At 39.1% G+C, this 22,441-nt stretch overlaps 1 protein-coding gene across 3 annotated transcripts; it reads left to right on the top strand.

Moving 5' to 3' along the window:
• The first annotated feature begins 882 nt into the window (after positions 1–882).
• Positions 883–17,469, top strand: tlx2 (T cell leukemia homeobox 2). 3 transcript variants are annotated; one of them, XM_088292636.1, is made up of 5 exons: positions 883–1,848; positions 10,279–10,503; positions 11,416–11,653; positions 16,839–17,019; positions 17,271–17,469. In XM_088292636.1, the coding sequence occupies exons 1-5, from the start codon at positions 1,326–1,328 to the stop codon at positions 17,280–17,282; spliced, it is 1,179 nt and encodes a 392-aa protein (XP_088148762.1). In that variant the 5' UTR covers positions 883–1,325; the 3' UTR covers positions 17,283–17,469. The 3 variants fall into 3 exon arrangements, with proteins under 3 accessions (XP_088148762.1, XP_088148761.1, XP_088148763.1); XM_088292635.1 differs by lacking the exon at positions 17,271–17,469 and having other exon boundaries at positions 16,839–17,055; XM_088292637.1 differs by lacking the exons at positions 10,279–10,503; positions 17,271–17,469 and having other exon boundaries at positions 16,839–17,055.
• Positions 17,470–22,441: the final 4,972 nt, after the last annotated feature.

Genomic DNA, 22,441 nt, shown 5'->3' with positions numbered 1-22,441 from the left:
TATAGCAATGTAAACATTAGGATTCGTTTCACAGACAGACTACTTCCTGACAATTTCAATCCATCGATGACGTCACGAAACATCGGAAATAGATAAAATAATAAATTAAGCAATATATTAGTCATGGTTGCTTCTGTTTTAAATGTGTTTTAAGCGACTTGAAATGTGTTTGAAATAGAACGTTTGAACTATATATAAAACATTTGAGTCAGTTTGAATGCCGTTGGATTGATATTTTGACACAAGCTAATCTGTTTGCCGCCCATCACTTCTAGTCGCTCGTCTGTGACGTCACAATTGTATTAAAATTGAATTGAAAATTGAATAAATAGTCAAAAAAAAATTTCATTTTCATATTAATTTTGTTATTTAATTTTCATATTTTTATATTGATTTTTACATCTGGTCAGCATAAAACATGATAATGCAAGGAAAATTGGGCTCGATATTTTGTTGGTTTGTTTGTTTTGTGATATGTGTTAAAATATAAAAAACGAATTCAACAAATATATAAAAAAAGTCAAAAGTCAAAAGTCAGTAGTATAGAGATGAAGTGCATTTTTAGCTTCCAGACATGCTTTTGACAGAAAATACCCTTGGGAAAAGATGGAAAATACACTACTAACTTTTTATTCTTCTTCTTTTTTTTTTTTTAAAGAGCGTTACTTTTGTGTATTCCCAGTAAAAGTCCTAAAAGGACGAATTGGAACGTTACTTCATGGCCTCGGGCATCATTTAAAGGCACAAACGCCCCAGTTCTCGTTTGAACTGCGGGAAAGCTACTGTCTCTTTAAGAACAGCGAGCACGTCTACTAAGGATGAAGAAGAGGAGTAGGAAGAGGAGGAGGAGGAGGAGGAGGAGGAGGAGGAAGAAGAGGGCTCGGCCGAATGGCAGCTTTTACGCATTGGCTCGTCTCACCTGCACTTGAACGCAACACGAGTAGCCCCACTCGCTGCGGCGAGCCTGCAAAGTCAAAAGTGTCCCAAATCCGTTCAGGGTTTCGCTCGGTTTTGACGCATATGGATCCCCACCAGCAGCATCCCCACCCGTGGGCCCTCGCAGGCTCTCCGGGGGCCCAACGCGCGGATTTGTGTCAGTAAGTGATTTGTCACACTCGTGTTGAGTACGCGTAAAATGGAATACGCTGTCTCTTAGCCCACTTTGGACGCAAACGATGGCACCATTTGGGTCGTTTTACGCACTGGATCTATTGTTATTATCATCATTCCGGGCCATTATGGATGCTTGAAAGCAAACAGACTGCAACGAACATAGTGAGAAAGAAAACACACACTTGTGCTCGTTATTAGAAAAAGAAAAAAAGATGGAGCACACGGGCATCGAGGAGGTGAACCAAACTCACCAGCAGCAACAGCAGCAGCACGAACCCATCAGTTTCGGCATCGATCAGATCCTCAACAGCTCGGAGCAGTCCCAGGGTGGCTGCATGCTGCCCAACCGGACCGGGGAGCCCGAGTACGCCGCGCTGGCCGCCGCCTCCAACGCCGTTTACGGCAACGGCTACGGCGGCGTGTACAACCCGGCTTGCTCCATGGGCCTGGCCGGCTCCTACAACGTCAACATGAACATGAACGTCAGTATGAACATGAACGTCAACGTCAACTCGGCGGCGGCGGGGGCGACAGGGGCGGGGGCCGGCGGGGTGATCCGGGTGCCGGCGCACAGGCCTATGCCGCCGCCGCCGCCCCCCAACTCGGCTGCCGGCGGGCCCCATCAGCCGCCACCCGGCCTCGGACCCGTGCCCGGCATGGGGTCCATGGGCAATGCCAATTTTACCTTCCCCTGGATGGAGAGCAGCAGGAGGTTTGCCAAGGACAGACTAACAGGTAAATAAGTGTTTGTTTGTTTGTTAAATATACATATAAACGATGCTGAATGCACATAAACTGATTCAGCATAATACTTTTTCCGAAAATGTGTAGTATTTGGAAAACAAGCAAACTCTAAGAGAAATGATTGAAATAGACTAATTATCCATAAAAAACGTATTTTTTGCATTGATGCAGAATTCTAAAAACTTGCATAATGTCCCTAAATATCAATAAAATGCTGATAAAATGTACATAGAAATGTATTATCATTTTTCTCAAATTTAACACTCCCCCCTCAAAAAAAACAAGGAAAACACGAAAAACTGGTCAAAAGAGTAAAAAAAAAGAATCATCCAAATGCATCAAATTTTGCGCCAATGCTGTTCTTTAAAAACAGGGAAGACCGAAGAGGAGCTGTCAGGAGAAAAAAACCAAAACATGCACAAAACGAAATAAAATGTATTCTTTGCGTCCCTAAACAAATTTAGTGCAGCATTTGAAATCAAGTAAAGCCCAAAATGAACTGCCACCAAAACAAGACAACAAAAAACTCCTAAAATGTGTTTTGTAAATTATACATGGCCCTAAACAAAAAAATGGTAGAATGACCAAAATACGCAGTGAACGAGGACGTATATATATATGTAAACGTCATACACATGCATACATTTATATTCCAGTTGCCTACGCATCAGTTGTGATACCGCCCAGGTGATATTTGCTTAAAAATAAACAGCAACAACCACAACATATTCACACAAGCGCTCATAAAATGTGACTCGAGTCAATGGAGGGAAAAGAGCCCCTCTGTCTTTGTTAAAGAAATAATAATGTAAACATATTAGAAATCTGTATGCACTCATTCTGTTTTATTTATGGAAATTGCACAAGCCAATAACAGTATTAGTATATGAGAAATTGTAAAAAAATATGATATATTATTAATCTTCCCCACGATTTCCCCGCTGGAGACCAATAAACGATTTCTTACCTTAAATAAGTCATTGAGAATTGTTAAGCAATACTATTTTTAATATTAATGAAATTGAGTGCAATACTGCAACAAAATGTCTCAAAAGCAAAATCAATAAACAAACAGAATCTAGCAATGATTTCCATTTTCCAAACAAAACAATGTGTTTTTTATTTTTTTGCATAAAAAAAATCAATGCATCAATATTGTCTTTTTAACACAGCCCATTTCCTTAAAATGTATTTCTATGCAAAAAAGGCTAACTACATAACATATTAAACGCAAATGAGTCACTTCCAATTTTGTATTTGAATCGTATCAATTGTATAGCTTTTAGAGACCATTGAGGCTCATACATGACGATGTGACTTTAATTACACTTTGTATACATTATTTATCCATTTTATAATCAAGCTGAGGCTGATCTAGACCATTTTCATATACATATAAAAAAATTAAATTTAATAGAGCGTATGATGCTGACAAAAAAAAACGTATTTCATATTTGGAACATTTTTAAATCATGCTATTAATTAGTGTAACGTGTGCGCGTGTGCGCGTTTGTGTCACATGATCTCGCAGTTATGAAGATGAAAATGCCCCCTCCCCTATTAAATATTGACCATTCAGTTCATTCGATGTGATGAATTATTAATCTAGAGATGGGAGGGGGAGGCCGGGCTGTCAAACTCAAAAGGCTGTACTCCTGTAAAGACTCACGATGATCTCGCCTTTTAATTCCTCCATTTTGTTGATGTAGGCCGCCCTATTGATCAGAAAATGGCGTCCAATTAAGAAGGCACGTGCACGAGATTTTTGTGAGGGCAAAGCAGAAATGCACGATTTGGTTTGCACATATTTGATTTTCGTCTTGTGAAGTGTTTTTATGTAAAATACTATAGTTGAATACGAGTAAGACGATCTTTTATGTTGCAGCAACCAATCAAGATTAAAAAAAAAAAAAGTAATTTCACTGCATTTTTGGTCCATGTTTGAACAAATATTTATTTTTGTATTCTCATTTTTAAACTATGTGCATATTTTTTTTTGGGGGGGGGGGGTTGAGACGTCAATACAATACAATACAACTTTATTTATATAAATGCCATTACTTCGAAATTTGCTCGACCTTTATTTTTTTATTTTCATGCTTGAATACACACAAACACATTTTGAACATGCAAATAGATTGCTAAGACATTTTAATGTGTGTCTTATAATGTGCAAATGGTGAAAAGGGTACATTATTTTTGTTTTTCTGTTTTAATACTGACATTGTTTTCTTATTCCACATTTTTAAAGTAAAAAAAAGTTCTACAATGTATGCAAGATAAAGAGGCATTTTTCATAGTCATATACGTTTAAAATTCATTTCACGTTTCTTGCATTTATTTACACTCAAATTTTAATATACTGTGGTAAGCCGTTTTAATTCTATCCATTTGGATAACTCATTTACGTTAATCTATTAACTATATAGCCTAAAAAATGTTCCATCACATTTTTAATGACGCATACAATACGTTTTTTTAATTAAATCAAAAACAATGACGAAATGTAAATTTATTTCAAATTTGTAGTACTATATTTGCTTTTCAAACGAAACGTTGCTACACCGTTTCATATTTCTGTTTTTGCTCATGGGGGGGGGGCACGATCTGAAATGGTCACGTCTTTTTAACAAAGCACATTTCTTAATTTGATTTGAAAATACGATGCATTTTAAACCCTTTATACAGCCATTCCCCTTGAATGATCTTTTACGCTCGGTGACTGGCCCAGACAGTCCAAGCAAGACTCGTCATCCTCATCCGACAAGCGACAATAAACAGAGCAGCCATCACGTCCACTTTCCTCGCCATAAATTAAAAAAGAGGCAGCAGAAGCAGGAGCAGCAGTCCTAAACGCCAGCGTTCTTTCCTGCCTCGCGTCCTGCCCCTGAACGCCACACGATAATAAATAGCACTGTACGATATGTTCATGTTCTATTTCAATATCCCCGTTAGAATCCTTCACGGATTTATTTATTAGATTGCTGGAGAAAAGGTAATATCCGCAGTGGGGGGAAGAGCCGCTTTGTCACCGAGAAGTGTTATTAAGTACACCACACAGATGAAGCGCGCCTGCTTTTATTATACACGCCACATATTCTCTGCGGTGGCGTTTTGCTTTTGGTCAAATTGGGTTAGAGCCCAAACATGCACGTTTTGTCTTACTGAAAGAACAAGATTTCTTTTTTTTCTGGCTTGCATTTAAGGCTGGGAAACTAAGTCGTGTTTCATTTGGAGTTTTAGCACAGATTTAGTGAGGATTTTTAATGTGTTAAACAGTCATGAATTGCCCTCTTGATTTGTTGTTATTTTCAGGTTGTATGTGTAATATGTATCAATGCTGGAATATTTCAGGTTGGGTGCAAAAATCTGGATTCAGAATTTTTTCAATTTGGTATAAAGCAGGAAATGTGAAAACCTTATTTTTGTCTTCAAACGAATATAAATGTACCTTATTTCTTTTAAAATAGTTACAATACAGTGAAGCCCAATTTTCAAGAAAAATATGCTTGTAAGTGATATTCAATATAAATGCATAGATTTTTTTCATTATTATAATTATTGTAACGCCCAAAATTCTTAAAATAATTGGGATCACCCCCCGACCATTTATTTTTTATTTTGGAAAATAAAAATCAGTCAACAAGTGAATCTGTGGGTGCTAAACAGTGAGTATGCAGAGGTCTACTGTAGCTTTCTTAGATTGTGGCACAAATGTATTTCTATCTATTGGGTCCAGGGTAATTGCATTGGAGTGAGTTGCAACAAAAATAAATGTTCAGCCAATTTTCAAATCAATATTTTTTGGGCTGCAGTGTAATATAAATGTACCTTATTTCCTTTCAAATACATACAATATGATCTTTTCTTTGGGGTGTGGCGTGTAGAAATGATAAACATTTGAATATAATCTTGCATCCATTACAACGTCAGATCAGAAGAGAAATTTTCAGAGCAATAAATTACATCTGAAATTTGCCAAACCCAAGTTTGCGTAACCACGGATTTCTAAAATAATTTTTAAAGGTCTCCATCCAAGTTTTTGCAGACTCTTAAATATCATATGCACCCCAAATTGAGAACCTACACTGTAAATTTCCTAGAGTACATTTTACCCTAAAAAGACTACATTTGGTCCCAATAAACAAAGTAAAATTTGAGAGTAAAATATTCAACCGCAAAACTTTACTCTGTTTACTGGGACCAAATATTGTCTAATACAGTATATATTCTATAATAGAATGTATCCTGTAAGAAATTTACAGTTTATTTCCAATGCAGCTGACCCAATTCCTGATCTGCAGTGTCCAACACATTGAAAGGATTCCTCAACTCTCAGCCTGTCACTATATCTTACCTTTACATATCGTTCGTGTCCAAAAACATTAACAAATCTCAGCTATCACCGTGCTCCTTACAAGCCGCCACCACTCCCCCCCCCCCAAAAAAATCATCATTCTTACTACATAAAAAGATAGGTGGGTACAAGATACGCAAACTAACTGAAAAGTTTCTTAGAGTTATGGAAAATAGCAGAGTTAATGTAAGGATGTTTTCCTTTTTGGGACATGTTTTGGATAATAGCGGACAAAGGTACATAAGTAGTGAAATAGTCGGGGTAGCAAGAACATAAACATTGGGATGTGGTCTCCAAGAAAAGTTAGGAAAAAGATTATTATGGTCATCTTTTGGATCCTACATTTCTGTGGCATTGTCTCTGGAAATAGGGAAACGGGTTACCGGAATATTTTCATGGTGTTGCGGTGCATAAAAAAAAAATAGGGGCAATATGATATCCAGTCTATGATTACATTGGCACAAACGTATTAGGTGTTACATGTCAGTGGATGAGCAATCCATTTGTCTTGTTGCATTTTAATCCCAGGCTTCCATTCATTCTTTTCCAGCAGCGACTCGACTGTTCCTTTCTATGCGCCTGGTCTTTTATTTAGCACGCAGATGGCCCGAAATAGCATCTAATGCGGAGCAATATGTGGCCAGACGCTCTGCTTGTGAGCCTCAACAGGCCTGCAAAAGTCAGACAGTGACCTAATGGGACTGAAAGATTCTAAAATGCCGTTTTTTAAAAAATGAATCAAAATAAAATTGTACACCGGACTGAAACGGTCAAGTCGAGTGCAACCTTCTTATTGTAACACCCTAATTTGGATTTCAACCACCATTTTCTAGAAAGTCAATGAAACAGTATGCATGAATAAATCTTGAGATACTCCAAGATTTTATTGTTGGGCCTGCATTGTTCGTGGAAATCAGAGAGCCTTGAGGTGCATTTTTCCCCCAAAATGAAATAATCTGAGAGACATTTACTTGTAAGAAGTAATGTTGTAGATGGAGTTGAAGTGATATGGATGCAACCCCCCCCCAAAAAAAAATTAAAAACTTATGCATCTCTAAACATACATCGGCAAGGAAGAGGTTCTCGCTCAGCTTGTCTATAAAATTCAGGGCTAACAGTTCACTGTAGATGGCAGTGATACATCCCGTTGGATTTGAAACCGGACATTTTTTGAGCAGATTATAAAGATTAGGCGGTGAATCTCAATCCATTACGTAAATTATGAGGGCAACAAATGGCAGCACAATAATAAATTTAGGCACCTGACACTCGACAGAGTATGCATATGTACAATATGAGAAGAGTACCATAATTACACGGGAATAATATGCAATGTTTGCCAAATAAAAAGATCCAAAATCCAGGGAGAGTAATATACAAGGTTCCAGCGAAAAAATGAAAATTGTACACATTGTATAGAGGTGTACCAATACCTAAGGGTATAAAAAAAAAATATGAATATGAAATATGAATGTCTAATGTTACAAATTTATATAATAAAATAAGAATTTATTGTCTCTTGTTACAGTTCCTCTTTCTTATTTCCGGTACAGTCGCAGCAGTTCATCTAAATGGGAGCCTAGTTGCCAAATAACTCCTTAATTATTGGTTACTTTGACGTTCTTTTCTGCACTGAGTTAATGAACATTAAGTTTATGTTCTGTGTTCATATTCTGCAGTTATAATAGTCTGTATGTTCATTTGTTGATTAGCCACATTAGCCCACTAACATTGGTCCACATTCATTAAGATGCAAACATGATACGGGCATCTTTTTGGCTATTTGCATACCGTAGAATCACCTAATGTTGGAACGACTGTTGCTCCTTGAAGAAAGTGTGCATGATGATTGTGAGAAAAGCTGACACAGTTGATGGAGTGAATGACGAATACCACGTAAAAGCCACTGACGTTCAACTCAGGGCGCGATTTTAGTTGGATATCTGTAAATAAATTATTAGTTTGCCATCACAAGCCCCTTCTCTGTCTATTGATGTTTTATAGTTTGAGGCGGCACAAAAGCAAAAAGGTTCTGCAACTACCCCCATGAAAAAAAGGAGTTCACTGTCCCTGAATAGGCGTTAGGTTTAAAAAGCGGCTTAAAATACCAAAGTCGGTCATTCAAACTAATCATAAAAATCCCACCTACGTCCCCCCAATGAAGAAATCTTTTCTCAGGAGATACAATTACCATTCTCACAATTACGGACCGTGAAACCTGATGATGTTCAGTGTAGGAGATAAGGGAGTGTCATTACGGAGCAATACAGGCCGAAATACGCTTGTCATTTACATGATGACGTTCAAATTGCAGCAATCCGTCTTGAAATCACAAAGCTCGGGAGCGCTTTGCACGCACCGCACCGTTGCCAAATAGCATCAGTGAGACTCAGGGGACGCTTGAACAGATGTTTACCCTCATTTAGGCTCTAGAAGAGCTTTTCTTTTGGGGAGGGGGGGGAAGAGAAGGAAAGAACCAGAAAAGAAGCAGATGACTTCAGGTTCTATTGCTCCCCGTCACAATGAGAGTGTGGCGGGTGGGTGGCTGGGCAAGTGGATCCATGGCCAAAAATGATCGCCTTACACACGTATTGATTGTGTGTTTATCCCACGCCTGACAAAATAGACAGGATTCATAGATACTTTATGATGTAGATGATAAGCGGTTATTAATACTCAGAGAGTGAAAGTGAGACAAGCAAGCAGGCAGGGAAACCAAATTGACAACATGCAAGTTTCCTAGTTGGTGCTGCAGTAAAAGGAACTAAATTCTGTGTATCATGCAAATTAATTTTTAAAGGAAAATTTTAATAGTGTTGACAAACCTCATATAATTCTATGGGGGTGCGAAAATATATATTAAAAAAAATCTGTTTTGGAGTATATAATATAATTATTAGATATAGCATTTATGCTTTTAACTTGATAATTAATGTTTCATTTGGACAGTATATGGTGCAAAAACATGATTGCAGCCAATTTTGCTGAATCTGCGAGGGTGCGAAAAGTTGGGTTGGGCATTTTTAAAACAACTTCTAGAATATGTTTTTTTTTTTTTTTTAAGATATGTGTTTGCTGATTTTAAATTAAACTCAAAGCACATTTCTATTTTTGGATCCTACAAAAAAATGGTCGGGAGTGCGAAATTCTTCAATCAAAATGTGAGAGGGCGAAAAGTTGGCTCTGACCATTTCAAAATAGTATTTTGTGCCATGCATTGTTTTTAGCTATGTTTTAAAACATATATTTGAAATTAATACACATGCTCATATTAAGGTTCCTACAAACAGGATAGTGGGTGTGAAAACCTGACAGTAGTGATTAAAAAAATATGGGAGTTGCAAAAACTAGTATCAGTTCTAATATGTATTATATATTATTTCTTATATTTTCAAGATCAATTTTGCAGATTGTGAAATGAAATCAAGATACAATTTCATATTTCTTGTGAAAACTTGGTTCTGGCAGTCTTCAAAATATATTATAGTATGTATTTTTTAAATATTTAAATGTTTTTAATGACACTCAATATAGATTTTCATGGTTTGGACGCACTTCTATATTGTGTTAGCCCAATTGCCTAGTTTCTTTGGGCAAAATAAAGAAAAAAACAATTTTTAGCTTCGCACCTTGGTATTTCTGATTGGTTAGGTAATGACTTTGATGTATTTGCATGGATAATAACATTGTCATGATGTTAATTTCTCAACTCCACTTCCAATAATGTTGTAGGGTTGCATTATTCACCTGCTATTATTATGTTTAACGATATTTTTTTTCCACATAAATTCTTACCATGAAATCTTCTATGTTAATTTTAAGTAATGCACCTGTGACCAACCCCCCTGTGGCCAATATGTCGATGCTGACTGGCTACTTTGATTTATCGCCAGTGATACTAGCTGTCACTTGTGCTACGAAACTGAAAGCGTAAATGTCATTCAAGTAGTCGGTGTTCATCATTCAGGCTTCTCCCGCATGTGATTCGCCACCATGGGCCGCCTATGTCTGGCTGGCTGCTGTGCTCCAGATGCGGGACCTCACTGTGTCTCCCTTTCCTTTAGGGGAGCAGGCAGAGGAGAGCCGAGCACGAGAGGCCGCGGGGGGGCCGGGGAACGGGGCGACGGCGGCCGGGCCCCTCTGCCCTCTCCCCAAGGGGGACATCGGCAGGGTCCCCGTCTGGAGCACGGTGGAGACCTTAGCTAAATGCTATTACCCCGAGCTTGCGCACCTGCGAGATGGCAATGGCCTGCTTGCAGACTATTCTTTCCCAAAGGGGGCTTGCCCAGGTGAGTCACCGTCTTACCTGATTGCACAACAACTGGCCTTCAGTCCCGTACACACTTTAATAAATAAGTAAAGAAATAAAAAGCAAAAAACAGATTTAAAAAATATCATGTTAAATTATGTAGTAATCCAAAGTAGGCGGTGCTTGCTCAGGTAATTAAGTCACCGCCTCGGCAACAAATGGCAACCCCCATGCCCCACTTGTGTACTTAACCTCGAAAAAAAAAGACAAAACAAATTTTTAAAAAAGACACTGCAAGTGTGTACTAGTTGCACACCACCATTTCGGAATCCTTGAGTTAGCTAATCACAGATCACGCCACAATCATTGCTGACATGACATGGCAGAAATTAGCGATGGGAAATTTCATGATTAACTTAATATTTAATCACTATTTTCTTGCAATGATTAATTTAATAAGACAGGAGAAGCTCTTATTTTCTGGAATGCAATATTTTTGGGGTTTTCTTGTTTGGTTTTCTTTTTTTACAGGACAGTCTCCATCCTACTCCATCCTACAATTTTTCTGAGAAATGTGATTTTATTGATTTACTGACAATCGTAATTACAATCGTCCTCCCCAACTGGCAGCTTCTGCGCCTTTGCTCAAAGGCCCGAAATGTACCACAAAATTGGCAATCACTTCATGCAGCTAAAGACTGGAAAACAAACCAAATCTCCAGGGAAATATTTTCTGTCAGAGTTTTGGTTGTAATATCTGATCCGGGACATCAATCACCAGAGGCGGGTGGAAAAGTCGAGTTTTTCATAGGTTTTAGCCAAGCAAGTTCCGAGTTTTAAAATTGTCTAACTCAAGTCAAGTCATGTGACTTGAGTACCCCACCTATCAATCACGACAATGATTTGCGAGTAAAAAAACAAATGCCCGTTCTTGTGTTTCACTGTTTTGCAGCCGCCCTCTCGCCCTTCTCTGTGACCCGCCGCATCGGCCACCCGTACCAAAACCGCACTCCGCCCAAAAGGAAAAAGCCCCGCACGTCCTTCAGCCGGGTGCAGATCTGCGAGCTGGAGAAGCGCTTCCACCGGCAGAAGTACCTGGCGTCGGCCGAGCGCGCAACCTTGGCCAAGGCCCTCAAAATGACGGACGCCCAAGTGAAGACGTGGTTTCAAAACAGGCGGACAAAATGGCGGTAAGATTCGCCGTGCTCATACGAGATGCAGGCGTTCCCAAAATCATGGTGTGTGAGATTAAATGTATTAAACTGAGGTTTAGTAATCAACAGAGCAAATGGTTGGAGGAAAGTGCAGTTTCAAATTTTCTATTCCTGTTCAAGGTGCTAAAACATTGACAGACTGAAAAATGAACGAATGTGCATTCAAGGCCTCTTATTTTTCTACACAGTAGTCACAAGTGATATGCTTGAAGGGGAATTCGATTTTAAATTTGACATTTCTGTTCAAAATGGCCAAGCATTGAGAGCTCACTAAAAATGGAAAGAAGCCGCATTAAAGCACTGCATGATGCTGGAGAGCTGCATCTTACTTTTCACATATTAAAGTCATATTACATAATAGTCCTATTGTTGAAGTAAAGATTCAGTTTGAAATCACCTATTCCTGTTCAAAATGATAAAATGTTTTGATCGGATTGGAAATGGAAAGAATCTGAATTAAAGCACCTCACAATGGTGAATAGCCTCTTCTTGTTTTGTATGAGAGGTGCTTTTAAGTCATGAATGAGGGAGAATCCTCTTGAAAATTTAAATAAAAACCAAAGCAAAAAGGCTAAACCATTACAGGCTTGCTTGAAATGGAAAGAATACACATTAAAGCCATTCATAATGCTGGATAGCCCTATTTATTTATTTTTTTATGAGAAGTAGTCATGATTGAAGGACAATTCAATTTGAAATTAAAAACAAAATGTAAGCACAAGGCTCAACTGTTGAGTGTTTACTAAAAATGGAAAGAATATGAATAGAAGCAGTTAGCCTCTTCATTTTTTTCTTTTTTGTTTTGTTTTTTACAAATAAGTGCCAAAGGTTTATTCACTTTAAAATGTAATATTCTTGTTCAAACTGGTCAAACATTGAGTGCTCACCGAAGACTGAAAGCAAATGCATTAAATCATGTCTTGTTGCTGTTTGGTGGTCACATGTCACATGATTGAAGGAGAATTCAGTTTGAGATTTAAAGTAAAACCAATCCAAAATGGTAAACCTTTGAGAGCTCACGGAATTGCCAAAGAATCCGTATGAAAGCATTTCATGATGCTTGATAGTCTCTTGATGACTGGCCGAATAATACGTTTGTTAAGCACTCTATATAATTATAACTCAAGAAAGGGAGCTCGAAGGTGATCCATCAAAACAGCATGTGCACTTTGATCCAGCCCTAAATGGACACTCTTTGTTTGCCCTCAGATCCAAAGTGCCTTCTGATGTTGCACAAAATGGCCGTCGCGGTTTAAGCGTCAGAGGCGCCTCGCAACACGGCACGCGCCTTTTTATTTTGCTTAGCTGGGCGGCCGGCGGAGGCCAGTTCGCTTGACCAAGCACAATTATTGGAGCCTCCTAAAAGGCCTTTTAGAAAGATGCTGCTCGCAGCAATACTCAAAGCTTCTCACCGGAGACACGTGCATTCCCTGCACTTCATTCTCCCCGCTGTTTGCAATCGTTTGGAGGTGAACGTGTGATAAATCCAATTACCCTGCGGCCTTCAAGTGACAGCGCATTTTAAATGAATATTTGAAGCCACGAGGCTACATGATGCTCACACAAAAAAGTGTATTTTTGTGTTGGTTGTTAGTCAGCAAAGAAGCTAGCTGTTTCCGGCGCAATACTGTCACTTATACAGTTGTCAATGTTTGATAGATATTAAATAGTAGTTTAAAAAATTTGGAAATTTATCTGTGAACAGAACCATAAGTATGGGGGGCGTTCACTGTTTATTCGCTCGGCCAAATTTATGACAGCTGTACTTAATGGACCGATTGGTTATTATAATTTTTATTGAGTATTTACTATACAATACTTTGACCATTTTTAATCACACAAGAAATACCCTTTATTAAAAAAAAAAATAAACCTAACAATAAAACCAAACTAAAATTAAGTATTTCCAGAAAAAATATAAAACTAGGAACGTTCGATAATTCACATCGATACAAGTGCAAGTATTCACTGTTTGAGTACTCACCTATATACCTCCAGTACTTTTTATATATAAAATTTCATTTAACATAATGACAAAAAATTGTGAACAAAGATTTTCTTTCTGATGATTTTGCCAATGTGGCAAATTGCTGCAGTATGGCGCCAACTACTGCCAAAGAGGATTTACCTGTTTTTTTTTTTTTTTTTTTTTTTTTTGCCTTCGATGTCGGTACTCAATGAATAACCGAAACCATAAAATAAGGCTCGTCCCGATACTGATACCTGGTATCAGTAGTTGCCCATCCCCAATATAAACTAATAACACTGCACTAAAAACTAATCAAAACTACTGTTTCTGAATTGAAAAACAAAAGTCAAAAACAAGTAAAAGATATAATAAAAAATGCTAATGCAGTTTATCTATAGACACCAATGGTATAGCAAATATTAAACTCTTTAGTATTTACATTAGAACAGGTGTGGGCAAATTACAGCCCGGGGGCCACATGTGGCCCGTTAAACGTTTTAATCCGGCCCGCCAAACTTGAAAAAAATGTAATGAATAAACCTTGTTAATGTTTTATTTTCTAAATATTGTGGTGTGTCAAAGACAGATATTTTGTTGTAATGCTTTTGTTCATTTTCATATAAAATTGAATGTATTTTATTTCTCCGATGAGGTGAGGTTACCAAAACACTCCATCCATCTGGTCCTCGTCCGGCCCCTCAGTCAAATTTCAGAACCCATTGTGGCCCACCAATCAAAAAGTTTGCCCACCCCTGCATTAGAACATACGTAAATTCATTTGTGCGCTTTACTTTCAAATGAGTCATGAGTTGTTAAATCTAAAAAATAAATAAATAAATAAATTAAAAAAATGGAACTATACCATACTCTGATCTGAACTCTCATGTCTTGTAACAACAACAAGCCAGTTTCAATGCTTAAAACTAAAATGAGCATGGACAAAAGGGTGTGTCAAAACGAATAAGCGCCCAGGCCTTAACCCACTTCCTCGTTTGACCGAGATTGATGCCGCGTCTTGGTAGCAGTGTGCACCTGCTAGCCTCAACATGAGGGATGCGCTTGCGTGACGAGCACGCTAACTAACAAGATGGTGATCGAATCAGCAGGCAGCCAACCACATTATGGTAATGCTGTTAGCAATAACGCGTGGCTAATGGCCGCAGTTTGCTGCGCGCGCCTGCGAGAGGGCCATACCTGCCCTAATCATTTTCTCCTTGTTGCTATTAGCACAGCATTTCGCGCCAGTTTATTGATTTTTGATACGGATACTAATCAAACATACTATAGACTTAAATGTGGTGCACGACTCATTTGCTATCAGCAGAGGTGCTGTTGAGTGACTCAATTCTATTTTGCAGGGTAAAAAAGAACAGTCAGCGTTGGGAAATTGAGCTTGAAAAAAAGAAAAGACGTGAAATAGGGGGGATTATGTATACAAATGGAAAACCACTTCAAAAATATGAATTAATTAATACGGAAGGATACGGCTTGAAAATGAATTCGATGCAACTAAAGTTGTAAGTTTTGAATTAGGTTGTCCATTCCACTTAACACCTTCATTAATTTAATGTAAGAATACAATTTGTTTTAATTTAATGAATTGTATGTTTTAACTTGATGATTTCCCTTCATACGTTTTACATTTTAACTTGAGTTGAACGCTTCACTTAAGTGTCGCCTTATTGGCTTTTACATTTTTAACTTCAGTTTCAAATTGTTACTTGAGTTTATGGTTCAACTTGAGTTTGAATTTGTTTTACATTATTTATTGCCTCTACACGTAATGCCTTTACAAGAAGTAGCTTTTAACTTGTATTTTTTTTTTTTAACATCGCACTTAAGCGCCATGTTTTAACTCAAAATTTACAAATGATAACACATTTTTGAGAAATAACAGTAAACCACTCCACCTTAACGCGGATAAAAAGCAATACAGCAAACAAAGTAAATAGCGACTTTTTCATCAATAAAAAAAATCTGCTTGTTTGAAATAAAAAATATCTCAATTCATAACGATTGAAAGTGGGGTGAACAAAATAAACAACGCAACACGCCAAAAGTTTGTAATTATTTTTTTGCCAACCCTAACAAGTATGCTCTTTTTTAATTAAAAAAAATAAAATATTAAGATATGGCCTCATGTAATAATATCTGTTTGCCCAAAGTTAGTCCGGCCATGTCATAAGGTCCATCTTACTACTGCGCAGGGAACCCACAAACAACATGCAATAAGCCTCCACACTCGAATCCATCTAAGGCATGGTTTATGTGCTGCTGTTTTGGTTAGCAACAGACAGGTTCTGTCGCCAAGTCTGATATCTCAAGCTGCTCTTCGGCAACATCGGCGAGTCACTGGTAATTCCACCATCTCCCCCACACGGCGTACAGGATGCGCATCGCCATGTTAACACATGTAACGCTGAGCCGCCCACCTGCCTGCCTGCCAGTCATGTTCCCTCCTCGCTAACACCTGCCACTCAGCCGGATCAGCCGTCATCTCGGCCCCACGCTCCCCCGACACAGGTGGTGAGGAAATAAAAATGCTAATGTGCAGCTTTGTCTTTGGCGCGCCAACCTCCAAACAATTCTTTTCATGTCAACCAGTTATTTCGCTTTAGTCTCACATCCTTCTCTGTCGTCTGCTGTTTTTTGATTATACTTTCACTGGACAAATCATTAGGTACACTATCAGAAATACCACTGCCACATCAGATCCAATAACACATCCTCTTTTTCACCTCGTTGCTGTTATGTGTAAAAGGTAAGGTATACACAGTCATAACAGAAGTGGAATACCACCTCGGTGTAAGGAAATTTCGCAATGCTAAGATGCAGTGTTGCTGTGTGAAAGTTACTGCAAATGTCACGGCTCACCTATTTTCTGGGTTCGGTCCCGTGACGTTCACAATGCGAGCCCGAATACAATTTGACTGGATAAATCCCTTTATTCCATGAATACAATATCAATTTAAGTACTGCGTTTAAAAGTTTTTGCCTTGAGGTCACCTCTGAACTGTTTAAAATTGCTTAATTAATTATTTAAACCTTAAATATATCCCAAGCTCTTATTCCAAATTACTTGAGTATTATCCATGACTTGAGTGTGATCCTGCACTGTAGTACCAAATATGGTTCCTTGCCTGTGTACCCATGCAATGCTAAACCACGCCCCGGTCCCTTCTACCCGACCAGGAGACAGACGGCAGAGGAGCGGGAGGCCGAGAGGCAGCAGGCCAACCGGCTCATGCTTCAGCTCCAACAGGAAGCCTTCCAGAAGACCCTGAGCCAGCCCCTGCAGCCCGACCCGCTCTGCCTGCACAACTCCTCCCTGTACGCCCTGCAGAACCTGCAGCCCTGGGCGGATGACAATAAGGTGACGTCCGTCACCTCCGTGGCATCTGTCGTGTGAATGTGTGCGTGTGTGCCAGTGTAGGATTCTGCCATGTAGAAACCAATGACTCTTTCTGAATGGACACTCTATGGAGAAAGTATGCACAGTACACTTCTTGCAAAAGTTCAGGATTTGGGGTTTTTGAATAATGTCCTATATTCCTAAGTTCTTGTGAGTGGTCTATGTGTTAAGTCGTTTTCCTGCCTTACACCACATTTTCGCTTTCCCTTCAGCTGACGGTCTAAAAAGGCAGGAGGGACCCCCCTAACTAATGGACACCTGTGTACATGCCCACCTATCAAGACTGAGCCCCTCCCCCACTCTATCTTCCCTTTTTACTGCTGGAACCTTCAAGAGGATGCAGAGACTGTTGTGCCCATATCTGCAGAAAACAAAAACAAACAAAAAAAACACTCACCTGGATTCTCCCTATGACTTTGTACAATGTAGTAATAAAAGAAAATGCATGTTTAAAGTCCTTTTCTGTAAGAGCTAGCCAGGAGTTCTGCTGATTGGCAGCGCTCCTCATGGACACAGACTTCCTCACGACGGTCCATTTAAAAGGGTGTTTTATATTAAATGATATTGTGACTTTTTTGGGAAAAGACGACAATGCTTCTTGTTTTTCTTGTCTCTTTGTGTTATGGGTCATGGCAATTGGAAATGGGTCTAAAAGGGTAAAATGAACAAAAACTGTCAAATGGACTCAATTTAACATCTCGTAAATAATAACAAACCCAAAACAATACAAAAACAAAAAGCAGCAATATAAGGGCTCGAGGATCATGCTGTGTTGAACACCAAGGAATAAAAATGGGTTTGAAGTCTGTTTTTAAAAATAGAGCAGCGAAGGGACTTGTCTAATGGGCACTGGGAAGTCATTACATAGTTTGGGGGGGGAAAAAAGCCCTATCCCTTATGAGCTTCCACTTAGACGTTTTATCTCCAGGAGCGGTTGGTCAGCAGAACTGAAGAATTTGGCAAAAGTGCAGCTACCCTTTGTCGCCATGGTGACAAAATCTGCATTCACCAATGGACAGTATGTGAAACGTAAAATGTCTTGGAGTAAATGGGGATTAGCTTTCCGGGTGACTGTCATCATTAGCCGTGTGTCGTCAAAGTGACCGGAAACCAAAAAAAAAAAAAAAAAGACAGCTTGCAGCCTTAAACATTCCCGTTATCTGCGGATCAGCTCTATCGGCCAAATGTTTTCTCAGCCAAGTCATAACAAAAGATTAGCAATCTGGAAGGTGCAGTAAACACCTCATTCAGGTTCCTTGCTCGTAAATGAGCCTGCGTCCTTGTGACATCACGCCAAACAAGCCACGCCTTCATCTCCTCTCCACTAGACCTCAATTGGATTGCATGTCTGCATCACCGTTTTGAGCTCCCGGGTTTCAACTCTCGGTTCCGGCCTTCCTGTGCAGATTCACTTCGTGCTTATTTTTTCTGGGCCTTCTGAAAAGACTCAACAATTCTGGCTTTTGGATGAAATTTTCAGAATGAGCCTAAAATGCACAATGACTTTTACAGGTCAACTTAATTTATGTTTTGAATGCAGTGTCTCAGTATGTTTGGCACAACTTCCTGCCCTCTAACAAAGAGCTGAAGGGAAACATTCAAAACAGGTGTTTGAGTCGTGAATGTAACAACACATTTCCTGTTTCTGAGGTGACACCTAACAATTCATCAACATTAAGAGATTTCAAACACAAAGTGGCCACAAAGTGTCATGAGCAGGTTTGAACAGAGAAGGACTGTAAGAGTCACATAAAAGTGAGCATTCTTGTAAATTTTCAAACCTGTTGGAATTTTGCTGTTCAGCTCCTTGCTAGAGAACAACATTGTACAAAATGTAGTGAAACAATGTGCGGTAGGGCTTGGCAATTAATAGAAACTTAATCCTGAATTCAATTTTGCTTCTCATCATCTTTAAAAATGTTAGAACCGAACAAAAACGATGAACGTGCAGAACGGCGTGGTGCATTTACAGGTTCCCGATGTTGTGCAAGTACCCTCAATGTTACTTCGATAGTGATTCCAATCCGATGTAAGAAGTCCCAGGTTAGCCCAGCAACTCTCCCGACTTGTGAAAAAAAAAATAGGCCAACTAAATACGATAAAATGAAATATTATTACCAGCTAATGGAAATACAAATGTTTAATGCATCAAAGTTGTGGATGTAGCAGAAATAAAATGCAAAATGATCAAATTTCACATATTTCCAAGAACATGTTGTACTTGACAAAAAAAAAAATTAAGTTTAGAAGTCAAATTAAGTTCACCTGTAAAGGTTGTGGAGCGAATTAGCGTCATACTGAAATTTAAAGCTGAACATCCCAAACGTTTTGTGAAAATGATTAATGTGATTGACAAGTGGAAACGGGTGGATAGATGTTGGTACGGAAAACTTTTTCAAACACTTCGGGAAAATAAAGTCTGTGAAAATCTACCTTACAGGACTAAATGACCATTCTCGCTAAATGTCAAGTACGTCTTGAAGAGACGTCAACGCTAATCTGTCAGAGGGCGTCTTGCTGCGGCGGAAAGGCCGCTGATGTGCTCCCCAACAGCTGTCTGCAAAGGCAGCCACTCCCGACAACCCCCGTGAGACGCTGATCCCGACGTTCCGTCGTTATTTCAGGCGTCTCGCTCGGTCGGGATCCTGTCAGCAGCGGCCCGGTCTCCAGGTGACGCCTCCCTCTGCCCCCATTTCCTCAGACGCTTTCATCCGCTTGTCTGAAGACGTGACTTGGCTCATTTTGGAAAAATTCCTGCCTTGGCTGTTTTCATAAGCATGCATTGTGTTTTACTGCAGGTGCTTAAAGATTTTTTTTTATCCCCCCCCCGTTGTGGCGATCTCACCCCCCGCCTCTGTCTTCTGTATGAACAAACAGTCAAGCCCTGGCATATATATCGTATCGGACTTCCTATCTTGAGTTTGCGGGGCAACCAGACGACTGTTTCGGCACACACCGTGTGTCACGCCTGGTCTGCGGCCGTCACTTGTCTCCATTCTTTGGAGACGTTTAACTCATAATCAGGCAGGCCATTGAAGCGGCCACGGTTCACTTAGCAAAGCTCAGAGGGGAGGCAGACAGCCTGACTGTAAACACTGATGCAAGCTGCCGGTATTGAATATTTAAGGAAAGTCAGAAGGCTTTCTCAAACATTTTAAGCCATCTGCCCTTGTTCAACATTCTGACATGGCTCACCCCCTTATAAAAAGTCTAAAGGAATCTTGTTTATATAAACATATTGGGGGGGGCGGCATAATAAAATTTGAGATCAGGGGTGGGCAAACTTTTTGATTGGTGGGCCACAATGGGTTCTAAAATTTGACAGAGGGGCCGGACCAGGAGCAGATGGATGGAGTGTTTTGGTAACCTCACCTCATCAGACAAAAAAAAATACATTTAATTTTAAATTCAAATGAACAAAAGCATTACAACAAAATATCTGTGTTTGACACACGAGAATATTTAGAACATAAAACATTTATTCATTTAATTTTTTTCAAGTTTGGCGGGCCGGATTAAAACATTTAATGGGCCGCAAGTGGCCCTCGGGCCATAGTTTGCCCACACCCGTTTTGCAGCATCACTGAGACTACAATTTGTTCGTGGTGATTTGACCCATCCAGTGTGTGCGGCAACAGCAACTAAACGTCAAAAGAAGACAAACCGTAGAAAACGAAACTGCAGAAGAGACTGTTGATATTATCGTTTCAAATTCTAATGATCCTTTCCACCGTATCTAGTGTCACATAGAAATAGTTGTCTTTCTGCTTCTCTTATCTGATGTGTAAAAACTAGAGATGGGAGCGTTCCGATGCTAGTGGCATTGGGCAAATCCAGGCCTTATTTTTTAAGGTATTGGGTACTAGCGAAGGCTGCCAACACCAGCCACTGATACTTAAAGGGGGGGCCAACTCCAAAATTGTCTTGGGTAATAGGACAATGTCATAGGTGACAAACTCCAGTCCTGGAGGGCCACTTTCCTGCATGCTTTGCATCTCTCCCAACTGCAACACACCTGATTCGAATTCAGCTCATCAGCATGCTCTGAAGTAGCCTGGTAAGTATCCTGCTCATTTGATGTACTAGTAAGTTATGAGATAATACTTGATTATCGTTACATTTAGGGATGAGAAACGGTTAAACGATAAGTGATAAAATATCAGGCAGTTCGTATTACAGTTTCAAATTCAAATGATTGTTACTACCGTTGTAAGCAGCTACCAACTGTATTGTACAGCGTTTCATAAAATGATTTGCAGACTCATTGAGGATAGACGTACGAATATATCGTTGACCTTGTTTTGAATCTTCCAATCCAAATTAATGCATTAGGGAAAGAAAATAAACTTTTGGATGGAGCGTTGTTAATGTTTCCAAAGAAAAAAAAATTTTTTTTGCAGTATTCCACTCAATCATGCAAACCAGTATTTATGCAATTCATCTGCTTGATATGTCTGTTTTCTGCTAAATTAAGACTTATTTATGTAACAAATCCAAAGAAAAACCACATGCAAAAACTGTTTATCCGCCATTAATCCAAATGTAAAATTCTGGCTCATGCGTTGCTCCCTGTGCAACATTTGCTTCTATATAGACAATGCAGAGCTTCATCAGGTTGTCTAAATAAAGACGAGGCTTATCTAACATGTTTATTTAACTGCGTCTCGACCCGGCCCGCTGCTTCACCGCAACGCTCCATTCCCAGCTGTTGTGTGCAGCGACTGCCGTTTGGTCACGTATTAAAACTTCTGGCGAATTTCTCATTTCTTTACGCAATACATACGAGTTGTTGCACGCCCTCAGCTGCACTGGTCTGAAGAGTTTTTTTTTGTGTGTGTTTTTTTTTAAACAGCCCTTATTAACCCTTAACAAATCTATAGACCATGATTTATCGAATATGATCAATAGCTAGCTGACATGTCGAACATTGAGTGCTGTACAAAAAATTGAAATAAACTAAAGCTACTCTTTGAAGACACAAAGATGAAAAAAAAAATTGTTTTCCACAAAAATCTGATTTGTGATTTAAATTGACTTTCCGCCTTAGTTTACAGAAAAAGCAAATTACGATGACAGTATTCCCCAAAATTTGGGGACTTTATCTTTTTTTTTTTGCCCATTTGGATTTTACATCATTTGTTTGTTTGAAAAGTCATGAAATGTAGTAACTAAATTGCTAAATTGTTAACATCGACTGTGCTGTAGTGAACTAGCTTGCATGTTCTTAACCGTGTGCTTAGTTTAGGCACATCAGTTGGTGATGCATTAAAATAGCACTACCAGGCCACTAAAATTAAATAAAATAAAGAAAATGAATCCATCTGACTCAGATAATCACCCGGCAATAGTTGTGTTTTAGAAGTACCGTATTTGTGAAATTATC

This window comes from Idiotropiscis lumnitzeri, chromosome 4 (assembly GCF_059441095.1).
Source record: "Idiotropiscis lumnitzeri isolate Australia: NSW breed Sydney's pygmy pipehorse chromosome 4, RoL_Ilum_1.0, whole genome shotgun sequence".
Lineage (NCBI taxonomy): Eukaryota > Metazoa > Chordata > Actinopteri > Syngnathiformes > Syngnathidae > Idiotropiscis > Idiotropiscis lumnitzeri.
Note: the sequence above shows the minus strand (reverse complement) of the source record. Positions and strands in the feature narration are given on the sequence as shown.

Excerpts from the sequence above, each read along its gene's own strand:
- tlx2 (XM_088292635.1), top strand. The coding sequence starts at position 1,326 with ATGGAGCACACGGGCATCGAGGAGGTGAACCAAACTCACCAGCAGCAA. Across the intron at positions 1,849-10,278 it reads TGCCAAGGACAGACTAACAG|GGGAGCAGGCAGAGGAGAGC; the intron begins GTAAATAAGTGT and ends CCTTTCCTTTAG. Across the intron at positions 11,654-16,838 it reads AACAGGCGGACAAAATGGCG|GAGACAGACGGCAGAGGAGC; the intron begins GTAAGATTCGCC and ends CTACCCGACCAG.